Source organism: Musa acuminata, chromosome BXJ2-4 (genome assembly GCF_036884655.1).
Source record: "Musa acuminata AAA Group cultivar baxijiao chromosome BXJ2-4, Cavendish_Baxijiao_AAA, whole genome shotgun sequence".
NCBI classification, from domain to species: Eukaryota; Viridiplantae; Streptophyta; class Magnoliopsida; order Zingiberales; family Musaceae; genus Musa; species Musa acuminata.
Genome location: NC_088341.1, coordinates 39,894,071 through 39,916,523, shown reverse-complemented (window position 1 = coordinate 39,916,523; position 22,453 = coordinate 39,894,071). Strand labels below are relative to the sequence as shown.

The 22,453-nt window shown below is 36.4% G+C and overlaps 2 protein-coding genes across 5 annotated transcripts; one reads left to right on the top strand and one right to left on the bottom strand.

The window, feature by feature from the left end:
• Window positions 1–660: 660 nt before the first annotated feature.
• On the bottom strand, window positions 661–8,320 carry LOC103983057 (histone acetyltransferase MCC1). 4 transcript variants are annotated; one of them, XM_009400201.3, is made up of 7 exons: window positions 8,164–8,302; window positions 7,848–7,961; window positions 5,457–5,676; window positions 5,209–5,338; window positions 5,023–5,122; window positions 4,716–4,944; window positions 661–1,024 (listed from the first exon to the last, which is right to left on the bottom strand). In XM_009400201.3, the coding sequence occupies exons 3-7, from the start codon at window positions 5,561–5,563 to the stop codon at window positions 826–828; spliced, it is 765 nt and encodes a 254-aa protein (XP_009398476.2). In that variant the 5' UTR covers window positions 5,564–5,676; window positions 7,848–7,961; window positions 8,164–8,302; the 3' UTR covers window positions 661–825. The 4 variants fall into 4 exon arrangements, with proteins under 4 accessions (XP_009398476.2, XP_009398474.2, XP_009398477.2 ...); XM_009400199.3 differs by lacking the exon at window positions 7,848–7,961 and having other exon boundaries at window positions 8,164–8,320; XM_009400202.3 differs by lacking the exons at window positions 7,848–7,961; window positions 8,164–8,302 and adding an exon at window positions 8,135–8,159.
• A 2,611-nt stretch (window positions 8,321–10,931) lies between these two features.
• On the top strand, window positions 10,932–12,928 carry LOC135608796 (transcription factor MYB4-like). Its single transcript, XM_065101839.1, has 3 exons — window positions 10,932–11,076; window positions 11,771–11,900; window positions 12,511–12,928. Exons 1-3 carry the CDS (start codon window positions 10,971–10,973, stop codon window positions 12,926–12,928), a joined length of 654 nt encoding a protein of 217 aa, XP_064957911.1. The 5' UTR covers window positions 10,932–10,970.
• The last annotated feature ends 9,525 nt before the right edge of the window (window positions 12,929–22,453 follow it).

The window sequence follows — 22,453 nt, the reverse complement described above, 5'->3', positions numbered from 1 at the left end:
TTGCACGTGTTTCTCCTTCCATTACTGGAGTTTTGTTATTCTGCAGGTACTTATGGCATAGTATGTCATTTTTGTTAAGAAAAAAAGAATTTTTTTCTTCTAAAATCCGAACTATATTCAGAACATATTTGAAGCATGGAACGTCTTTAGTCGCTTGGTATTAACTTAAAAGGCCACTCACAACACCTGATGCAAGTAATATAAATGATTCCCATCCTACATGGAACTTAATTATGAAAGGTTTATTGGACAAATCAAAATCAACAACCATAATCTTCCATCACATAGGTCAGGTGAATCCACAATAAAAGAATGTCGTGAGCTACTACAATGTTTCATAATTATATCAAGTATGTTAGTTGCAACATCTGGATTCAAACCGTCTTAAAGAAGAGCCCATGCGACCAGACCAAAGCCAACTAAATGGACAGATATTTGATACATACTGAAAATTTTTGCAAAACCGTGTGATTAGCTAGCTATAGCTATAGCATCACTAGCCACAATTATTGATGATATTATCAATAACATTGATAAAAGACCACAATTATGTGGCGAACATATTAATATCTAGAACTCAGCCGACACAATTATTATAGACCACAATTATTAATAATAGCATAGCACACAACTTGCTTCCAAAAACATTTCAACACAATCTCACATCTAATCCACTAGGAAAGCTTCAATGAGGAAGGCTATTCTTAAATGTAAACAAATAAATTTGGTGACAAAAAAATTAATATAGTTTGCTGAAATTTTTAAAGAAAAGATATTACAACGGTGTGAATGACTATGAAACATGAATCTTACTCAGATGTGCAGTTACGTAAGTTGTGAAGTACAGACTCGACATGCAGAATTCTCTACACCAAGGATCCTCTTGTTTGGAGTCACTAAAAGGGTCTTTGTTTCGCTACATTTGGACCATACAGGAATATGTGTTTCCTCGTTCCTCCATAGCTTGGAAGCCAGCATTTTGAGAAGGCCCCTAAGGTAATTTGCCACTGCTGCGACAATGTTCCTATGTTATGAAGACAATGGGTATATCATCGATGGAATATGAAAAAATAGAGATCTTAAAATACATGCACCAAAGTAAAATATCTGGTATTTCACATTCTAGTCAGTCTCTAAATATCCAACATTTTCTTGGAAAACAGAAAAAAATTTCAAGCATTATGATAAGACATCTACTAAAAAAGAAGCTTTCTTCTGGAAGTTTATTATATTAGAACTCTACCAGGACATTTCCTAAGAAGCACCTTTCTTCCTTCAATTTACCTGATTGCAACATGTGAAAGATAAAAACTCTGCAATTGATTATGTCAAACCAATTTCAACCTCTAAGAAAGCTAGCTATAGTTCAGAAATACAATCAAACGCAAGATGCAAAATATTTAATTTGTTTCCCTTTTCTAGCATCTCAATGGTCTTTAAAGAATATAATTTGCATATCTATTTTACCATCATATAAGAGATATTTTGAGAGGCCAGTATGTTGTCACTATTTTTAGTTTCTTCTCGCATTAGGCAGCTTGCAAGGGACTTCAAGTAGCCTCCATATCCTCATTTGCTTCATTTTTGCATCATATTTGCTTTAGTTCAGCCTGAAAGCCTAAGCTTGCAGAGCATATTGAGCGGTCTTCACATGGAGCCAAAACAGTGCATGTGCAGTGGAATTTACTCTCAATGGCATGATGCAAAATGTCAGCCATCACAGCCCCTTTGAAACCCCTAGGCAGCATACCTTAAGATAGGACTTTAGTTACATATCTTAGGGGTGATACAATATCTTTAGCAAGTTCACTTTCTGTACACCAAAAGTGCTAGGTGGTCACTAGGCCTGCACCAGCCTTCAGAGCCCACTATGTGACCATTCTGCCCATTAGCAAGAGCTTTGTATATGATCACAGATCCCAGGTTCTTACCTTTTTGTGTTGATAATGAAAGCATTTACCTGTGTGTTCATCATTCATTCTTTCTTTTTGTACAGGTCCTTACTGAACTGAATGAGGTTGAAAGTTAGGTTGACCCTTGTGAGCTGGGATGGCTTGGGTGTGCACGGTTTAGGCAACACTATTTAAGCACAAAATAAGATGGTAAGTAGACTGGTACAGAACTGGGTGGTTAGTCTAACATCCGGAATCAGTACCTTTTCCAAGGAATTGATAGTTCTCATAGCTATCTTTGTTTTTTCTCATAGCAAGTGGCATGAGGGAGTCATGCACAGGGTACACAACATGAGGTAGGTTAGGGCCTTATGGTTAATTTAATTAAAAGAACTTGTTGAAAAAAAGGAACCAAACTTACCACTTGGTTTAGGCCGGGCAAGGGACCAAAGCCAAGCTGATGTAGGACAACCCTAAAAGGATGCTTAGTATGGTGAGAGCATTTATAAGGTGGGTAATAAATAAAAAAAGGGCTGAAAGGAAGAGAGAAAGGAGAAAAACCTAATTTTGTAGAAATATTAATTTAAATAAGAAAGAACAAGTGCTGGAATTCAATACATACCAAGATGGTCAAGGAGTAGCGTTTTAAACATCCTTCTAACGGCTTATGATGCCGAGAGATTGGTCAACAGGTCTTTGTTGCAAGTTGGCTGAGGAGAGGAGAGGAAGGTAGGGGATTATCTTGGACTCGCTTCAAGTTTGCCGACTCATATCGGGGGGAAAGCTATAGCTTCGCACCACTCATATTTTGTGGGTTACAAAACTATTATTCATTCCAAGACTGATAATCTCATTACAATTCTTGACCTCTTTTATATAAGCCACAAATACAAGAAGAGAAGGAAGTAATTAAAAAGACAAAATAAAAATTGCATCAAGATGATTCAATACATTGTATCTTATCATCTTTTGAGAAGATAAGCTTCTAGAATATTATTATAAAATAACCTTCATTCTTTGTGCATAATGCTCTTCCTTTCTTGTAAGATGATAATTCTGTAAAATAATCTTTCTTCTTTGTGCATGATGCTCTTCCTTTCTTGCAAGATGATAATTCTTACAATATTCTCTTTTATTTATTTCCTCCTTCAACTTTATTGTCAATATGATGATTCTTGCAATATTCTAATTGTGCAAGATGTCGCAATCCTAAAATATTAATTAAACCCAAACCCGATTTCATTATCAATGATCTATGGAATGTACCTTGTTTTACATCACAAGAAGTAATGTCAGTTCACAAGGTTTATGAGGTAGTAAGCCTTATATCGCAAGTGGATGTGACACATTTGAAATTCAGTAGTCTGCATTCCATTTCAAGCCTGGACAAGTATGTCCCACCCGGTACACATTAGTCTAGTCAAAATGTTAAACGTTGGTTGGTATGTCTGCTTGCAACAACTTAAAGTTGCTAGTGATGTTGAAAAACGTCTCTCATAACTCCGATAAGTCCTTGGGCTGTTGGGGAGTTCATACAATTAGTGTGATAGCACTTAATGCAAATACAAGAGCCAAAACATCCTCCAAAGAACTTTGCAAGGCTTGGATGATTATGTTGGTCCAAGGTGTCCTCCACACAATGGTATGTGGACCAGTGGGAGTATATGCCGACTCCCATGTCCACTACCATCACTGTGTCCATACCCAGTTCCTAAATTTATGAAATTTTATGTTATGACCTTATAAAAATTAGTGCCAATAACTACAAGTTCAAAGTGCTATAGAAGTTAGTAAAAGGAAGTTTAAATAACAAAACACAACCAGAGCTTGTTCTTTGTTCATTTTCTAAAGTTTTAAATGTCTATATTCATTATTTAAGAAGAGAAGTGAAAAGTCATATGTATAGGAAATTATAATTAACTCAAAAGTTTTAGAAGCTTTCAACAACTCAAGTGAAATTTATTACAAATGGGAAAAGTTGGCCTAGTAAGTCATGAATTGACCAACATAAAGGCTTCCCAAGTAGTACCTCGTGTCTCCAAGTCCATAAAAAAGTAGTATACACAATAAATGTAAATGTATAAGTATGTAGACAAATATTTAGGGGATCAAACAGTCCTTTATTATATTTAAAATATGTTCAACTTCCATCACTTAAAATGACTTAAATCGAACAATTCTCAGTTCCTAAAAATTTTCTACCAGCCAACTTATTTGAAAAGTTGTGTGAAGTGTCAGAAAAGAAAGAATTCATACTATTGGAAATTGTGTGAAGAGAGAAAAATAAAAAATAGATGGGGTCCAAGTCAAGTGGTGTTCTAATCATTTGTTGGTGACTCCATTTACACATCATTCTGAATGGCAAGAAATGCTGAAAATATTATTTAATACCACAGATACATGAAGTGTGAAATAACAAATACAAATTTAATATGAGAAAATTGTAATGGACCTTCTATCAGAGAATGAGCCTTATCACTTCAGAACAAACATCTAAGACCCTTCTATTAGATTCCTTGTTTCTTAAGCTACATTATTATTGCTAGAGATCCGAGTTGTTGAAAGAGACAAGTAACAATGCTATATTTCTCAGCTCTTTCTGAAACACACGTCCAGAAACTTCAGTGATAGCTTTACTTCGGCATTTTCATGCATTTGGACTAACAAGTTAACTTGTTAAAAAATAAATAAATATGATAATAAAGAGATATGTTCATGCATTTGCACTAACAAGGTAACTTGTTAAAAATAATAAATATGAAAAAAAATTGAGACAATAAAATAGTAGTGTGCTGTTGTTCATTTTAAAAGTAAAATACTTACAATGGGGAGCAGGGAGAATGGCTGCCATTCACAAAGTAAACAAACAAATATGAATCATAATGCTGGCCGTTGATGTAGTAGAAGTTTTGCAACCGTCTTATAAACTTAAATAACATCTTCCTGTAGAACTTTATGGCTGGCAGGTTGTAAGAAATGACATGCAAATACACTGCTCTACAGTTTGTGATGCTTGAAGCATATTTGATTACCTCACGAACAAGTGAAGTAGCTGCAAATGCCATAATGAGATGAGCAGAAAATGTTCAGTATATAAAAAGCAATCAAGGAACTTAGACAAGGTCACAACCTATCCCATAGTTTCTATAATGCTCTACAACACCTAGCGTCAAGATATAGACTAGCATTAGTTCTTTCCTTGAAGATCTATGCCTAAGCAAATCTGCAATCTGCATGAGCAAAGTAGAACAGTAAATGATCAATTGCAAGGAACATGAGTTAAAAGGATGAAAATAGATTATAGAGTGTCAGACACCTCGCTTTCTCTCGCTGAGATAAGACGTGTAGTGATAAATCCAACAAGTTCATCATTTTGTCCATCGACAGCAGCCCACGATACTATTCCATTGCCATGCACAACATTGAGGAAGAAATCTCTTTCATACCTGTAAACATTGACAAAAACTGTCCCATTATTCATGGCTTACAATGATAAAATTTCTTTGGAGTGCTTTTGACGAATCAAACTTTTTTACATATAAATACCACAATTAAATGGGATACCTTATAGGAAATAAAGCAAGATGAATCTGCTCAAGAACTTCAAGATCTGAAGGTTGTATCGGTCTATAAATGATCGTCGGTCGGTGAGAACCTCTAGGTTCTAACATCAGTAAGTTTCACTACTCGTGGGCAGTAAAAGAATTTCGAAGAATGTGCATATACAACTATGCTTCATCTATGCCACATCTTAATAATGAAGTTGTAGCTGTTTTGTATCTCCCTGGAAAGAAAATCATAAAATTTGTTTGAGTGACTGACAAGAAAAAGTGATTACCACTAGTCAATTCCTGGACGATCCTTGGTAGTGAGTTGTACATTGATTGTAGCAACAGGTCAAGGAAGCCTCAAGCGATAAACTATAAATAAATTTTAGCAAAATTACATGCCTCCTATAACTATAGTCAAACCCATATATAATTTTAGAAATAAAGCATGTCATAAGAAAATACCTATACATCACCTCATAAAACTTATTGTAAATTTGGAAGTGGCCTAATGACTGACTAAACAAATCCAAACTAACCACATTGGTATTACATGAAAACCCTCTGCTTCATCTCCTGCTTCAAGTTAAACACCTTTCCATGTGCACATGTTCCTGATCCCCATTACGAAAAAATTTTGAGATGGTTACAAGCTGCTTCACAACCAAACTCATAAACTATAAATTGCACGGCCAAACTAGCAAATGCTTTTGTCTTATTGCTTACTTCACAACTAGATCCTATATGTCTGCTTATATGTATAGTAAATATTATACCTGAATCGAAGTGTCTTGCTATGTTCCCTGTTTATGTTTACATATAAAGTTAATAGGAAGCAAAATCTCTGTAGGATTGATTAAAATTAACAAAGATGACCCATCAGAGGAGAACAAATTATAGCCAATCAATGTAGGTGGACTCTAAACACAGTTAAATTGCTGGCAAGGGCAAATTCATACAAGAAAGTACTATTTCAAAGCATATGAAGCTGTGCCTGCGGGTGTTGTTATCTGACCACCTCAAGTAACGCCTACATGGACTTAAATATGGTGTTACTGAACTTGCAGTCTCAATATGTGACTATACTGATTATGTGGTCACACAAAACTTCACATGCACTTTTGTGGCTGCATATCCGGTAGAGGTGCTATCAGTGCATTTCTTAACTTTAAACATGTAATTGGCATACAGTTGCACATGCAGCCTACAAAAGCATGTAAACAGGGTTAAGAAAATGATTCATGATTCCTCATTATTACCATTTTATTTATATAATTGTTACCATTTTAGTAGCATGGTACATGTTATGATGATCTAACATTGATCACTAACACCTATAGCGAATTCTCATTGTCATCTAAATAAATGAGTATAAATATTAATAATTAAGAACTAATAGCTAACTCTTATTGTCAATCAAACATGTTTTAAATGAGTATAAATATTAATCTACATTTCTTCGTTTGTAGCATATATCTACCTATTAATTACTTAAAGTCGATTGTACATTTTTTTTTTAATTAATGTATGTTATTCCGTATATTTTAACATGCAGCTGCATACACAACATATGTTTTCATGTGGTATCTTGACTACTCAAATATGATGACTGATTTCTAATTATTGCGAGAATGTTCTATAAGGATACTTATAAAGCTTGTTTTCGGGCACTTGAACCTACGGTTATGCCAACCAAACACATGAGATTAAGAAATCACTTTTTCAATGACGCAAAAGAAATATAAGATGTTGCATGAGTGAGAATTTTCTTTCTGAGATCTGTGACCAATCTTTGGTTCCAGTCAAGATCTTTAGTCTATGACAATATTTCCAAAATTCTGAATCTCAAACATTTTTTTTCACAGAAACTTATCCTTTTTGGATAAAACAACAAAGCTTAAACTTGGAAAGTACAATGCAAGCCTAATAGCAGCTGGCTACATAAGATCAATGCATAAGTAAGCATATCCTTTATCCAACAATAAACAAAACATTTTTTTCAATTTTTGTTTGTTTTATCAGTTCCTTTATGGATAATTATGGTGTACGAACCAACAACAAGGGTAATGCCTTAACAAGCTCAAAGGCATAAAGTAAACTAGCAAGTTATAGCCAACATGCAAATATAGTTTAAATGGAATTGTAACAGTTAGTATGTTCATATAATCAAACTGTTCAAGTCATATAAACTATTTCATCACAAAGCTACAGACAGTAGGATGTGAATAGACTAAGAGAACATAACTTTTCTTACACGCTATTTGAACGAAAAGGAAAGGATCACATAACAAAAATCTCAAGCCAAGAAGACAAAAGAACTGCATTCGTTCGACAAGGTTAGACTCAACAATCAGAATCATGTTTCATTTGTGCAGAAAAGATCAGGCAGTCTGTAAATTAAACTAACCTAGAAAAAGAAATCACCACCTCCGATCAATCGAATCGTGCGCCAAAAAAGAATCACACAATATTGATATCACCAAGTAACTATTACGGTTCGCACGATTGTTGCTCCAAAACCCTAAAAATAATATGCCCAAATCAAGAACGCAACTAAAAACCAAAGCACCAAATCACCGATTTCAAGCGTTGAGATGCGACGAGAGAACAACCCCCCGAAACCGATCACGCAAAAGAATCCACACAAAAGGAAAGAATTAGGAGAGGGGAAGGAATCAAGAGCCGATCTCTCACAAGAAGAAAAGATGGGTCGCAGGTGGTACCTTTGGGCGCGCTGAAGCGATGCTTTCTCTCGCGGAATTGTGGACCTAAAATAAGGAAAAGCGAGTTACAGTACTCCACGATCACATCTTATGTTATTAGGTGGCGGGTCTAGAAGAGTTCGTGGTAAGAGGGTATGGGTTCAAAGATGGAAGAAAAGGGTCGCGTTAGATGAGACTCGAGGAAGAAGTTATTCCATCACTGTGTGTTATGATGCACATCGGAAGTTCTAATCTCGATTGTGAAGTCATCGTCGTAAAACATAATTAACTATAAGTCTAAGTTATTAGAGAGATCGATTGACAGTCATTGCTGGTATTATGGCCATAATCATCAAAAACGATTCGAACATCAACCCGATTGAGTCTCAATCATCAAATTATTGGTTGAATTGAAAAGTTAATTGATCAAATCATATGTTTAATATTTTAAAATTAAAAAAATATGGTGAATTTTTGAAAAAAAAGTTTTTTACTTTTTAAAATTTTTCATAGAGTGTCTTTGTCTTGAAAATTTTCGAAACAACACGTGACTACGTGAAAAGATTATTTTGCTTCTATCGTCACCTCCACATTTACTAACCCTATCGATCCAACTATTACGTATTTTGCTCGTGACCCTTGCACGAGGTGATGATAGCGAAAGCATATGATCCCCTCCTCCTCCCTCCCATATGGTCGACGATGAGGGCATGTGGGTCACCTCCTTCTCTTTCCTTACTCATGATCGACGATGTGAGGAGGGCTTGCGGGCGACGGTAAAGGCCCTACCCTAACCAATAGCAAGGGCACACAACTGCCTCCTCTTTTTTCTTACTCGTAATCGATGGTGTATCATTTTCCTTCTTCTCTTGTAACTGACAATCAAGAGAGGGGATAGGTCTATAAGCGACGATGACAAAGATTACGAGCGGCTATTTAGGACGAAGGGGATGATCGACAAGGACGATAGTGGTCGATATGAGTAAAATGATATTTTTTTAAATATGCTTGAAATAGATATTGAAATACTAATAAAAAACTATATATATTAATTTTATGATAGAGATTAGTCTATAATAATAAGAAAATAACTTGAATGGATGGCATTGTAATTGAACCCAAAAACTTTTGAATAAAAAATAACTAAATTACCATATGAGTTACATATTTTTAATAATTTTTATTAGAGTATCAAATTTTGGTTATGACATATTATTGTTGTCAATTAATTCTTGTGCTATTTAATTAAAATAACTAAATTACCATCAATTTCATCTTTCTTGTGATATTTAATCAATTTGAAGCATCGAAATTTCTTTTTTAGTTGCAAAAACCAAATTTCAATTTGGTTCAACTTGACATTTTATGTTGTCTTGATACAAAATATTGTTGAAATTAACTATCATTCCGTTCACAAATTCCCTCAAAGATCCTTTCATGAACTCGGGCGACAATTTATGCCTTAAGAGAATACCTATCTTATCTTGCTTTAGACATTTTTGTGATTAGTGTATTATTACACTATTAATATCTCAAGTTCAAGTTTACGTATGAGTGTTTTGCATTATGATGTAATTTTTTTAATTATTTTTAAAAAAATTCTATAGTGGATTTAAAATCGAGGAAAATAATTTTTAAGCCAATCAAGATTTGCATTATAGTATAGAAGTATATATACTGTATAATCTCATGTCATATTATAATATACAAACAAATAATAAGGATGAAGTAACCATTAAACTTGCAATCAAAGTAGTGTTAGAACTCCTTTCTGTCAAAAAGAGATGGACGAGAGACTTAATTGGATTCAAAACTTTTCAAGACTTAATCGAATAACTTTCTGGCTTAGAGCCCATTAAAGAACATAGCTAACTAATTCTATATATATATAAAGAATATTATAATCTACTCAATATCAATCAGAAGAAATGGGTTAGAGAAAATAAACATCAAGAATTATTTTATTTGGTCGTTAAAATGCTAGAAATAATGGAAATGAAGTAAGGATACCTACTGTAGAAAAGAATGATAGTATTGATGGCTAGTAATGAATCAAATAGCGAGTAAGCTATATGTTTAGTAATATTGAATTGGATCAGCAAAAAACTAAGCATAACTTCAAAGATCGCACTTAATTATGATCTTGTAGCTGTCGGTAACTCGATTCTTCGTCATGACTGCTCCCAATCTTCACTTACAGGAGGAAGCTAAGACTCGAGATCGGGAATTTGGATTCAAATGGCTTCTGTGATAAGAGACGAAAGAAGGATAGAGAGGAAACGAGAAAGAAAGGGATAGAAAATGCAAGCAAGGACGATTCGATGGCTGGCATCTGTACCGCAATGGCAGGGGGCTACAAGTTGACGACAGAGAGGGAGCCAGTTCGAGTAATGATCCAACAGGGGGGAGAATAAATGGTCAAGTACAGAGATGGAGGGCTTTGATTTGCTAATTATCAATACTTATATGAGGCGCATGATTCGAAACCCAAAAGAATCTATCTCACTCATCTAGGAAGCAACGGCATGCATGCGTCGATCAGGTTTATGTGAACGCCGGTTGAAGATACAGCTCTTTGAGAGGATGGATAACTAAATCTCATCAAATGATTTGCATGGAGGAGTGATGTTGTAGATTTCTATACTAGATTGTACGTCTTATAGCTCTCGATTCATTCCTATCGAGGACCCCGACAGCAGGCACTGGCGATGGAGTTATTGGTGTCTATTTATGGTGGGATGTGCCGCATCGTAAGAGACGTGGGAAGAAAGGAAAGAATAGAGATGGTGAAGAAGAGGGAGAACGAGGGGAAGAAGAAGAAGAGTGTCATGGCGTGGAAGAGAGGCGCATGGAGTGCTGAGGAGGACCGGAAGCTGGTGGAGTACGTGACTGCCCATGGTGACAAGAAGTGGAGAACCCTAGCGGCCAAAGCTGGTCTGTTCCCGTCACCTTTTCTTCTCACTCCAAGATCACATCATGACATGCATAAGCCCGTACCAACTTTACCTCAGGAAAAAGATGGTTTTCTCGAGCATTCAATTTACCGCTGCCGCTGCTGTGGCTTTGAATGGTTCTAAGTTTTTGTGCCCAGGAACACATGACTTCCAGAAAAGAAAGTTCTCTAGCTACAACAAAATCTAATCCTGTCCTCATTCTCCATATCACGGACACCCATCACTTCTCCTCCTTTCCACTCTTTTACTGTTACTTCTTCAACGTAGAAGATCAGCAAACTTTCTCTTGATCTGCTACTGATAAAAACAATGCTACTCATGGGTGTTCTTGTTTCGATTTCACTGGGAAGAAAAGATCAGAAATCAGATATGCTGTGGCTGTTAAGAGCTTCACCGAGAGAGCTATGTGAAGCTCGAATCATTGTGAACAAAAGAATTTTACAGATTTTTTTTGAAGGCAAAAGACAACTATCACTGCATGCATGACTTATTTCTTTTCTTCGTTATTAGAGGTCAATCTTTTTGGTCGACTAATATTAATTAAACTTATTGTTTTCATGATTACATGTGAATTCTAAACATGAGCATTTAATCAATTTTGGTGACACTAATAAAAAGTGAGTTTAGATATTGGATGACTTGTGTTATGATATGTTTTCTGATCTGGTTATTAGGGTTAGATAGGTGCGGAAAGAGTTGTAGACTAAGATGGCTGAACTATCTAAGGCCAGGAATCAAGAGAGGCAACATGTCTGAAGAGGAAGAGGACCTCATAATTAGATTGCACAACCTACTCGGCAACAGGTAATATCACTGCATCCACTCCTATTACACGTCTTTCCTATGCTTCATCACTAGATTACTTGCTCCACTGCTATGGCATTATACCCCAAAGACACATTGTTGTTTATTCCTTTTATGTGTTCTGACTTTTCTTTGGGGAAAATGAAAAAGAAGCAGCATTCATATTTATAAATCATTCATGCTAAGTCACTCGACATTCTTTGTCCCTTCTCAGGTTGCTAAACACAGTGATAACTTTGATACATAAACAGTGTGGGAGTGTGTGCTTACGTAAAGAATTAGAAATGACAAAGCATAGTAGGAAATGGATTGGAAATCCTAGTAAATGAAAAATTGTCTCCATCTTACTAAAAACTACAAAATATATGGATTAAACAGTGAATGTAGTGTTGAGGCTCATAATAGGTAAACTGGAGAGATGAAATGGAAGACAGAAAAATTATCATTGCGACGTCTAAGAAGTTAATTGGGTGTCGCATCTTCCGTGAAACAGCATGACACAATATGGCAGCAGCCATTACTGCATGAGCAAATGAGACCTCCAAGTCTTTTGATGACCTATGGAGGATGTATGCATGATAGAAAGCTGCTGTTTCACTGTTGTACGCAGATGGGCGCTAATTGCTGGAAGACTACCAGGCCGAACAGATAACGAGATAAAGAACCACTGGAATACCCACTTGAGCAAGAGATCCCTCACCATTCAGGATCTTAATGCCAAGATGAACCAGAAACTGGAGAGCTCTTCCGGCGTCGCCAGCCCATCACCGGCGCTTGCATCTGATGCGCTCCCAGTGCTGCACTTGACGGCTGATGGATCGGAGCTCAACGTCGGGCAGCCATTTGACTTCACGTTAAACTGGAATGCGACTGTAAATGAGTTTGAAGCCGAAGGCTATGGCTTTGCTGATCACGAGGAGCTCTTCCGAGGTGGGTCTTCGGTGGATGCACACCGCCACCACCTGCCGCTGGAGTTGGATGAATTGAGTGAGTTCATCGACTGTGAGGAGTACTACTTTGTCAGCTAGAGATGCTATGTTAGCATTCACCTTCTACCGGACTCCACCCAGTAATATTTCATAACCTAATTAGCGTTGAGTCAATCATAACGTTGCAAAATGAGCTGCAATAATTAATGTCTTTGAACATGGTTGATTATTTATGATCACTATTAAATACATGAATTGGTGGCAATGTTTGATAAAATAAGAGATTCATATTTTCATGATGACCATATTCAATTGATGTATATCTTCCCAATGCTCCTCATGGACATAAAAAATTCTCTCCATTTTCGGCTAAACCTTACTGCTTTATAATTAACTTCTCTGCATAGATACTAAAAGCAAACTACTATAATCTCAGCAGCAATTAATCTACAAAAAATAAATATCTACAAAGAGAATTTTTGTACTTATTATGTATTTACATAAGACTACATTTAATTACCATAAGACAATGTAAGACAAAGACTAAATGGTCTACATTTAATCACTATACCATAAGCACTATACTTAGGTATTTATTTCACCCATGTGCTCACGAGACATAGAGTGCGGTCGACGTCGACCAGCGTCAGGTTGGCAGAGATGAGGTCGAGGCTGCTGACGTCGGCGATGTCGCTCATCGCGTCCTGCTCCATCGACTGCACGCAGAGGTCGTAGTAGTCGGCGGGGGCAGCGGCCGTGCAGGCGGCGTGGAGGATGGGGGACTCTTGATGGAGGAGGGCGACGAGAAGGGGAAGGAGGGGCTCATCGTACCTCTGACGTCTGTGGGTTTGTCCGCTCCCCAAGCATTTTGGCATCAAGAGGCTCCGTATTGGGCCTTATTTTTGGTTCGGGTTGGATCCTTTGACCTTTCCCTTTGCTTAATTATATGTCCTTTCTTATTTGAATGAGCATAATTGGAATAATACACCGTATTTACTGTTATATTATTATGTTGGGATTGGCATCCATTTTCCGATTTATAGAGTCTGATTGCAAATATGTATGTACATGTTGAAGTTGTTTCTTTATAGTGCTGTGAGAACCTTCAGAAATGGCTTCAGTTTCGGTTTGCATGGCCTCTTTTATGCTGCGTGAGACAACACCAAATCCGATAGATACTGAGCCATTACATTAAACAGTGGAATCAATCCTATTGTTTCCCACAAACATAGAATTTAGTGAAACCCCTCTCCCTTTGAAGACCCGAGTATCGATTCATACCGCCACTGTGTCGATTCGATGAGATTTGAGGCAATAGAAGCCTCGATATAACACAAAGTTCTCTTAGCAAGAGAGTGGACTGCAGCACACTACTAAGCTTTCTGCTGATATGAATCCAACCCAACGTATTAACCTCTCTGGTTAACAACGATGTATCTTTACGGAGACTTGTCAAAACCTGAGGAGTTGGATGAGTTGTATCAGTTCAAGAGATTGAAAATTGATGGAAGGCTTGCAGAGCTTCCAAGCATCAACAAAAGGAAAAATCCCAAGTGAAACAAGTCAAGGCCGTCAAAGAGCCATTAGGAACCGCACGTATCGTCACTTCGAAGCTTTCACGGCCTCCAACATCCATAGGCTTTTTGCTGTGAGCCTGCCATGGTTCTCAAGCAACTCCATCTCTTTGTAGCTTTCACTCTCACGATGATGCTCCTTCTTTACCTTTCCCTTTTTCTTGCACACCAAAGCCACCCTAGCAATCAAAGTGGTGGTCTCGTGCACATCAAAGCTAACCTACCTCACGATCCAAATGGTGATGGCCACCCATAAAGGGAATCCATAGTAGTTGTCAAAGGAGATGTACTTACGATGCGAAAGATAATTTGGACTTCGTGACTCACCAAAGTCACCATTTAAATCCATTTCGCAAGCTGGTGGGATCGTTTTCATGTGCTTGGCCTTCTCATTGCTTGATTCTTCCACCTCTTCCAACCACAATTTCTTTGATTGAGGTAGACTTGTTGAAATGAAGGCACCGATATCCTTTAAGGAGGAGGTCTCTATTCTTCACCACTTAATCTAGAATAATAATCAATAGGGTGTAATTTAACACTTAAACAAGTGGAGAAGCATCAATATTTTTTGTGAAAATTCTAAAAGGGAAAAACCATGGGACACCATATTAATTTCACTAATAAATGAGACTAAGGGTATAAGAAAATCCATCTTGCTTCTTTAGTAGTGGACATAATGCTTTGCTTCTATGAATTCATTCTTAATCTGGTGATAACAATCAACAACAAGTATATGTTGACACTCCACAATAATATAAATCCATCTTGCTTAAAGTCCTTTTTTTTCGTTTTTTGGTGGAGGTTCATTTCTTTATAAATATGCATATTCTTTTTATAATTTTGGTTGCTTGTTTCATCTAAAAATATAAAAGGAGCCTCCTAATGTTCAAATTATTTGAAGTCTAGCACATGGATATTAAATTAAGAATATTTAAATTTTTATTTATAGGATTTACTATAGTCTTCTTATACCTCTGCCTTTTTCTCGTATTAATAATAGTAATAGTTTTATGTCTCGTATTAATAATAGTAATAATTGAATTTTTTTTATATTTTTCCTAATAACTCTAGACAATCATCTCAATATTCTCATTTCAATGATACAAAATTTATATATATTATTTCTTAATTATCTAATGATGAGATCCATAGAAAATGATAAGTCTAACAACATTCCTATAGAATGGTTTTTTTAATGTGAATGGTATTTATTGATCATGCAAAACTCATGAAATACCTATCCATTTTAATACATAAAATTTTACTATATGAGTAATATCTCTATCAATTTCTTCACCTTATTACATAACTAATTTAAGATACCTAGAATTTTTATATTCACCTTAACTATATTATTAGGTCTACTCCTAATATTATTCAAATTACATCTCATATTATATTCTACTTCATTTAAAACCTGTAATAATCAAGTTTGATTATACACCTGTAATAATCAAGTTTGATTAGTCTACTCCTAATGATCAAGTTTGAAGAGAGGAATTCTCTAATGATCTCAATGTTTAGCTAAGGTATACACACACACACACACACATAGAAGTTTATCTTTTCTGAAAAATATATATTATACTCCTTCACAATAGAAAATCTTTTTAAATCTCATTTTCTTCCGTTTTGAGCTAAACCAAGAATATTGATTTACCGTTTTTCAATTTTGAATCTTTTAAATATCTTTTCGATATGTTTCATGCCCCAATCACATTTGATTTTCACGCTAAAAAATATTCTTTTGTCGATTCTAAATCTATCATGTCAAACAAGGCATTTAATTCTTTCATCAACTTGTCAAGTCTACTTGTATCTCACAGGCTAGAAGCATATCATCGACATAGAAAAATAGAATCATAATGAGAAAAGATTAAACTTCCCATACCATCATCAAGCAACTTGCTTTGAATCATAAAAATATCTTCTCGTGTTTGCATGCCATGAGCTATTTTTACATTTGATGATAATAAAAAACTTTGAGGTCGCTTCATGCAAATCTCCTCCTAAAAATCAGTACCAAGCAAAATTGTTTTTTTTTTTTCTCTTTTTTGTTCAATTTAGATTGCAAATGTACAGAAAGAAAGATTACGATAATCGAACGAACTAAAGAGACATCAAAGTTACCTTCTTTTTGCTCTTCAAACTTCAAAGCCTATAGTTGTGCTTTGTGCTCGGCTTAATTTGCACTATCATTTTCTAGCATAAATACTTGAATTCTTGAGGGGTTTTTTTTTTCTCTCGTATCAAAACTTATAAATATATTGAGCCTATTTCTAATAGTTTAAGCTTTTGGGATTATTGATCATACAGTCAAAATTTGTATCATTGAATCAGAGTAGAACATGATGTATTTGTCTCTCTTTTATGGTGTTTAATTAAGAATATTTACATAGTACTCGTTCTTCATCTGGGCTGAGACCATACACTTGAGTTTAATTTACATGTCAAACCTGAACTGGTATAATCTTCTTAAGATGTTGGAATTATTAATTACCCAATCAAAATCTTTATCAGCTTTTCAGGAGAAGGATTTTGTTGGCCTCACATATCATATTCATCTTGTTCCACATCCCCTTCCACCATGAAACCACCTAAAAAGGAATTGGTCTAAGATCTTGTTGGCCTCACATATCATATTCATCTTGTTCCACATCCCCTTCCACCATGAAACCACCTAAAAAGGAATTGGTCTAAGATCACTAAGATCACATACACTTGTAGTAGATTCCTCCACCCTTTTGAAAAATCCTAAATGGTTTGGCCTTCAAAGAGATAACATCTCACCTTTTGACCAGCTCTATTTCTTCTTTTTCCAAAGCAACAAAAAAAAAGAAGAAGAAAACTTTGATCCACACGATCGTTCGTATCCAAGCAAACCAGAAAAATCAAGTTCAGAAGGTCATGCTCCAATCTAAAAATGAAAAGATTTGATGGCACAAGATAAAAAGGCCGACCAATTGTCAACAACATTCCCTTCCTTAAATTCATGAGAAAATTTATTTAGGTAAAAGTATCGACTTCTACATCCCAAGAAGTACATGATCTTGACTTATCATCAAGCTTAATTCTCTAAATTTTTGGCACAAGAACAAAACTTAACACAAAAGAACTCAAGTGCATGTAAGAGGCTTATTTTCCAGTCCACCACTTCTATAGATAGTGACCTATGAGTTAAATTGTCTCTATATATCAGTCTTCTTGCCATATTCACAAAGCCAAATCTTTAGTTTTTATGTAAGTGGTAAAATACATGTGTGGGAATGCTTGACCTGAAGCACTGCCATCAATCATCCAATCTAAGTCTTCATCTGAAGTGGATGCAGGAGAGGTCAAATCACAAGTTGGATAAGCTCATCAGATCCCCACTAAAAGAAACCATGATGCTATGCTGTTCTTATGCTCCTTTAAAACAACACAGTTGAGCCGAGGCTGAGGAAAGTGGTGATGCCAACACAAATAGCATCATCGAATGACCTCTTTTTGTTGCCAAATCTTCCTGAATCTGCTACAGTAGATGACACTGTTAGAAGCAATTATGTGGAATTTATGTACTGGCATTTCAATGTTTCCTTGTCATACCCCATATCAGATCTACAACACCACTTTCACGGTACCAACTTGTGTGGCTTTGGATGAAAAGCATGTAAAATGAAAGCACCAAATTAGGTACATCAACAGTCCTCAGTGCTCCAGCATTGCATCAAGTAAAAGACAACAAGATAAGTCTTACCATCTCGAAGATTACTCATCTAGCACTTGTTTCAAGCTAGATCAACAGAAGCAACAGCCAAAGTTCTCCCACCAACGTTTCTTATCTGCCAATTTCCCGCATTTAAGATTTCTGCTCCTCCAACTTTAAATTTCAGTTCCTCTAGATTTGTATGATCTACACTACCTTATTTTATGGATCAAAAAGTGGAGGAAAGAAATGAATTCATGAATTGTCTCTTCCTTTTGCATGGTTAAACTAGCTTATCTTTGTTCCCAAGCTAACTCGATGTTTTGTCCACGTGATAGATGCCAATCCAAGCACACTCATGAGGAACATCAAGCGTATATTGCTGTTACACTTAGCTTACTTTCAAATTCACAACCAATAAGAGTCTTCGTCACACTCTTTGGTTTTGGTATCAACAACATGTCAGAAAGAAAAGGAGAGCGCTCGGTTTTTTGTTGGGACAAATTAGAGAGAGACTTGGGACGTAGTGGGAGGTTTTTCTATGTAGCACAAAGAAGATACATGTGGGCAGGCATGTTGTGTGATGACGTGGGAAGAGATCAAGTTCACAACCATCCCAATACATACAACCAGGAAGTCTTCGAACTTGACGAGATTCAGATCAAGAAAGAAAGTAAAGGGAAAAAGACAAGAAGTGAGAGTTCCTCATTATCTAAATCACACCAAGTAGAAGGATGTGGAAAGAGCAACGCCTTTAAATTGTTGACGGTGATTTGGTCTTGAAGATAAGCATTGGCCACATAGTGCATTACACAAGGAACAAAAACCTTAATGAGGTTGGAAGCATCGGTCATGGCATGGCTTTAGGTGTTTGTAAACATTAACAACGTTAGTGTTCATGAGAGTGATGAAAACCTAAATAGGTATTGTCTCGAAGTAAGTCATACTTGCACTAATTCATGCCCGAGCAAATCTCAGCAAGGGCTCCTCGAGCACTAATGTATGTCACCTGGAACTTTGGAAATAGAGTTCATGGATGTTTCAGATACTAATAAAGTCCAAGATATACACACACACACACACATATATATATATATAGGTAAATGTTCAATAGCATACAGGAAATTATTGGGTAGAATACAAGATGGCTGAAGTTAACCTTGTAATTTAAGCAGCACAAACTCACTCCTCAATCAAGACCAGTGCTTCTCCTTCATGCATTCTTCAAAACCTTAAACTTCTACCACATGGAAACAACATGCCATGTATATATAAAAGAAGAGAGCTGCATGGAATGAGTAGCAGCTGGTGGTCTTCTAATTCTACTCTTCTTTTCTCTTTTAATTGTCACCTTCAAACAGGTTATGATTAAACAGCTAAGGCCTTTACGCATACAGTCATGTCAATTCTCTCTTTACATGCTAGAAATTTCGAAATCTTGTCTAATCAGTGTGTTTTGCAAGGCAAATTAAGTTAAGGCTTATCAGTAGATATGTATATAATCGAATCTAATCTTTGGGAAGCCTTTTCCTACCCCTAACAGTATCTCTTGGGAGTTAAAAGTAATTCCTTTATCTTCCCTTTGTCGACAAGCTTTAGATGCGTCCACTCTTCAGTACTAGTACTCGAAAAGTACGTTGTTCATGCATTGGCTTCGGCATTGTCAAGGACTATGTCGATATCCCCACATATTATAATGAAATCTGTATAGTACTGAATTGTTCTATAGATTATTCCAGTGCTGCATTGCTAGCTTAGTCGATTACCATGCACTGATACACTTGTGGGCTTAGATAATTCTTTTCTTCTTATTCTCCATTCCCTCCTCATTTATTTTTTCTTGTTTTAAATTTGTTTGCTTCTCCTATTCCATTTTCTTTATTTTTCTTTGTTCTTGTTGATCTCCTCCTCCTTTCCTTCTACTATTCCTTCTCTTCTTTTGTTGATGGTTACAGCCAAAACAGCATGGAGCCCCATATCCACAATAGCACGGGAAAGCAGTAAGAACCTACCGATGGGGAAGATGGTAGAGATGTTTTTTTATATTAATAGTGCTCAAATAACCCGTTTATGATTTCAACATAATTTATATATATATAAATATTTTTCATCATTAAAGAACTATTTTTTTCAAGAATGAATGGTAAAAATAGAATTCAATCTCAAAATCTTAATCAGAATCCTCAAATTATCGGCAACTCCTGATGAATGATTATACTACACTATCACTAGATCAATATTATCGCAGATCTTGATTTTGTTTTTTAATGTGATTAATCTTTTAATAGGATTAGATAAATCCCAAGCATCGGATCATGCTTTTCTTATCAGAGATAAGTATGTTTTGCACTCGAATCTAAGATTCCGGGTTCTTAGCTGTGGTTCAACCAGCTTAGACAAATGGAGGATGTCCCTTTTCTAGGTCAGATTGCCACACAAGCAATCAAAATGAGTTCTTGCAACACATTGAAACATATTTCACATTTTTAAAAGGTTGAATGACCCTAACAAATATCTTAAGTGGAGAGAGAGAGAGAGAGAGAGAGAGAGAGAGAGAGAGGTGTTATGGGTTTCTATTCATTGCCTGGCCTCACAGCCACATGAACCCTTCACTCCCAACCCACCACTCGCAAAGAAGAAGCCAGATGTGATGGGGAGGTTAAACCTCCCCACAGAGCACTTCAAATGTGGGAAAGAAACAAAGCTTCTTGTTGTGATTCCAACGCATCAGACCATACATGAGGAAGCCAAGAGGGGAAGGATTAGATGCTCCCCCTATCTCTCATGCATGGGTCTCACTTTCAGAGGTAATGGTGGCAAAGAGAGTTAGGTGAAGAACAGGAGAAGGTGTCAGTGAGGAATGGGGATGTGTGCAAGATGGTGGGTGAGGAGAGCATGATAGCATTAAGAAGGGGGAGGGAGATGACAACCCCAGCTTGAAGCAGCGTGGTGGCAAAGAAAAGGATTCCTGACAACCAACTCCCCTTGGTTGTCTGTACTACTAAGAAGAGATGAAAGACTTTGGGTGCCTCTTAATAATGTTTGGCTTTATGATGGGAGTGCAAGCTTGGAGAAATCTTGTGTGGCATATCATTGACACCACTCAACACAACTTTTTCTACCTTGCTCAGTTCTCTCTCATCTTCTTTTATCGTGAGAAGCATGCTTGAATGCATAACAATATCAACAAAGCTTTGTCAAGGAATAGTGGGTTCCTTCTTTTTACACAAAGAAGGTTTCTGCTATGAAGTGCAGCAATGTCACATGATACTGGTGGCTAAGGTGGGCAGAGCTTTCAGACAATGCAATGGGGTACTGCAGTGGAGGTGAGATGGTGGTGGAGGAAGGAAACGTATTAAAAGCTATCCTCTTCTTTCTTCTTCATGTCCAAAGCCTGTGAGTGGTTGAATCAGGCAGTGGTGCATGTGAGTGCTTTGATTCAAGAGGTGACAGTTGCAACATCAAGAAAGAAAATGGCACTGTAGGAATCCTTTTCCCTCCCCCTCCCTAAACCTTTTTCTTCCAACCATGAACTATGACCATCGGCAGCCTTTCCAATGATGTTGGAAGAAGTAGCTCCTATTTGAATAGTTAAGCTCCAAACCTTACAATGGTGTTTCTTAAGCTTGATGATCTCTAAGAAAACTTTGGATGGGAGAATGCTCTCACCTTAATTTAGCATCAAATTTATGCTGACTAATCCTGAATATTTCTTTGACCAAGATGACATAATAATAGGCAAGAATGAAGATACCAATTTTGATAAAAGATGACAACAATGGTCACATAAAAGTATTATTAGTTCTCCACAAAACATATGTTCCTTCCATCAAAATGCACAGCCATTCAACTAGTCATGATGAGGTTGGCATATGTTTTTATTCTCCGAGGCCCACCATGTTTACCTTTCTCTCAACTACAAGTCTTGGCCAACCCCTTGACATAATGGTGGTGAGATGGGAAATGGTTGCAATGGGGACTCATATTTGAGGTGTGAAATGTGATCACTACTGCCACCAACACATGTTGTTGGGAAGATAAGCCGACAAAGAACAAACCCCACACATTACCTCGATGTCATACCTCTCTGTATTCTTAGCAAGCTTGTCTTTGGCTTTAAGTGGCCATGGAAGCTCCTGCTTTGACTCAATTACCACCATCTAATATATAATTATCAATGAAGAAAGAGGTGGTAATCTTTCAGAGTTTGGTCCCTTTTTTTTCTCTTGAGTTGATAAGATACATGTTTCCATTTGTAATTTGACCTATTTGTAAAGCTAGTGTTTTGAATCGACATTTTTAATAGTGAGGGAACCTTTTCAATCTCTTATTAGATTTGCATCACCATCATATAATAAATCCAAT

Excerpts from the sequence above, each read along its gene's own strand:
- LOC103983057 (XM_009400199.3), bottom strand. The coding sequence starts at position 5,563 with ATGTTAGAACCTAGAGGTTCTCACCGACCGACGATCATTTATAGACCG. Across the intron at positions 4,945-5,022 it reads TTATAGAAACTATGGGATAG|CTACTTCACTTGTTCGTGAG; the intron begins GTTGTGACCTTG and ends TGGCATTTGCAG. Across the intron at positions 1,025-4,715 it reads CATTCTCCCTGCTCCCCATT|GAACATTGTCGCAGCAGTGG; the intron begins GTAAGTATTTTA and ends TTCATAACATAG.
- LOC135608796 (XM_065101839.1), top strand. The coding sequence starts at position 10,971 with ATGGCGTGGAAGAGAGGCGCATGGAGTGCTGAGGAGGACCGGAAGCTG. Across the intron at positions 11,077-11,770 it reads AACCCTAGCGGCCAAAGCTG|GGTTAGATAGGTGCGGAAAG; the intron begins GTCTGTTCCCGT and ends TCTGGTTATTAG. Across the intron at positions 11,901-12,510 it reads CACAACCTACTCGGCAACAG|ATGGGCGCTAATTGCTGGAA; the intron begins GTAATATCACTG and ends TGTTGTACGCAG.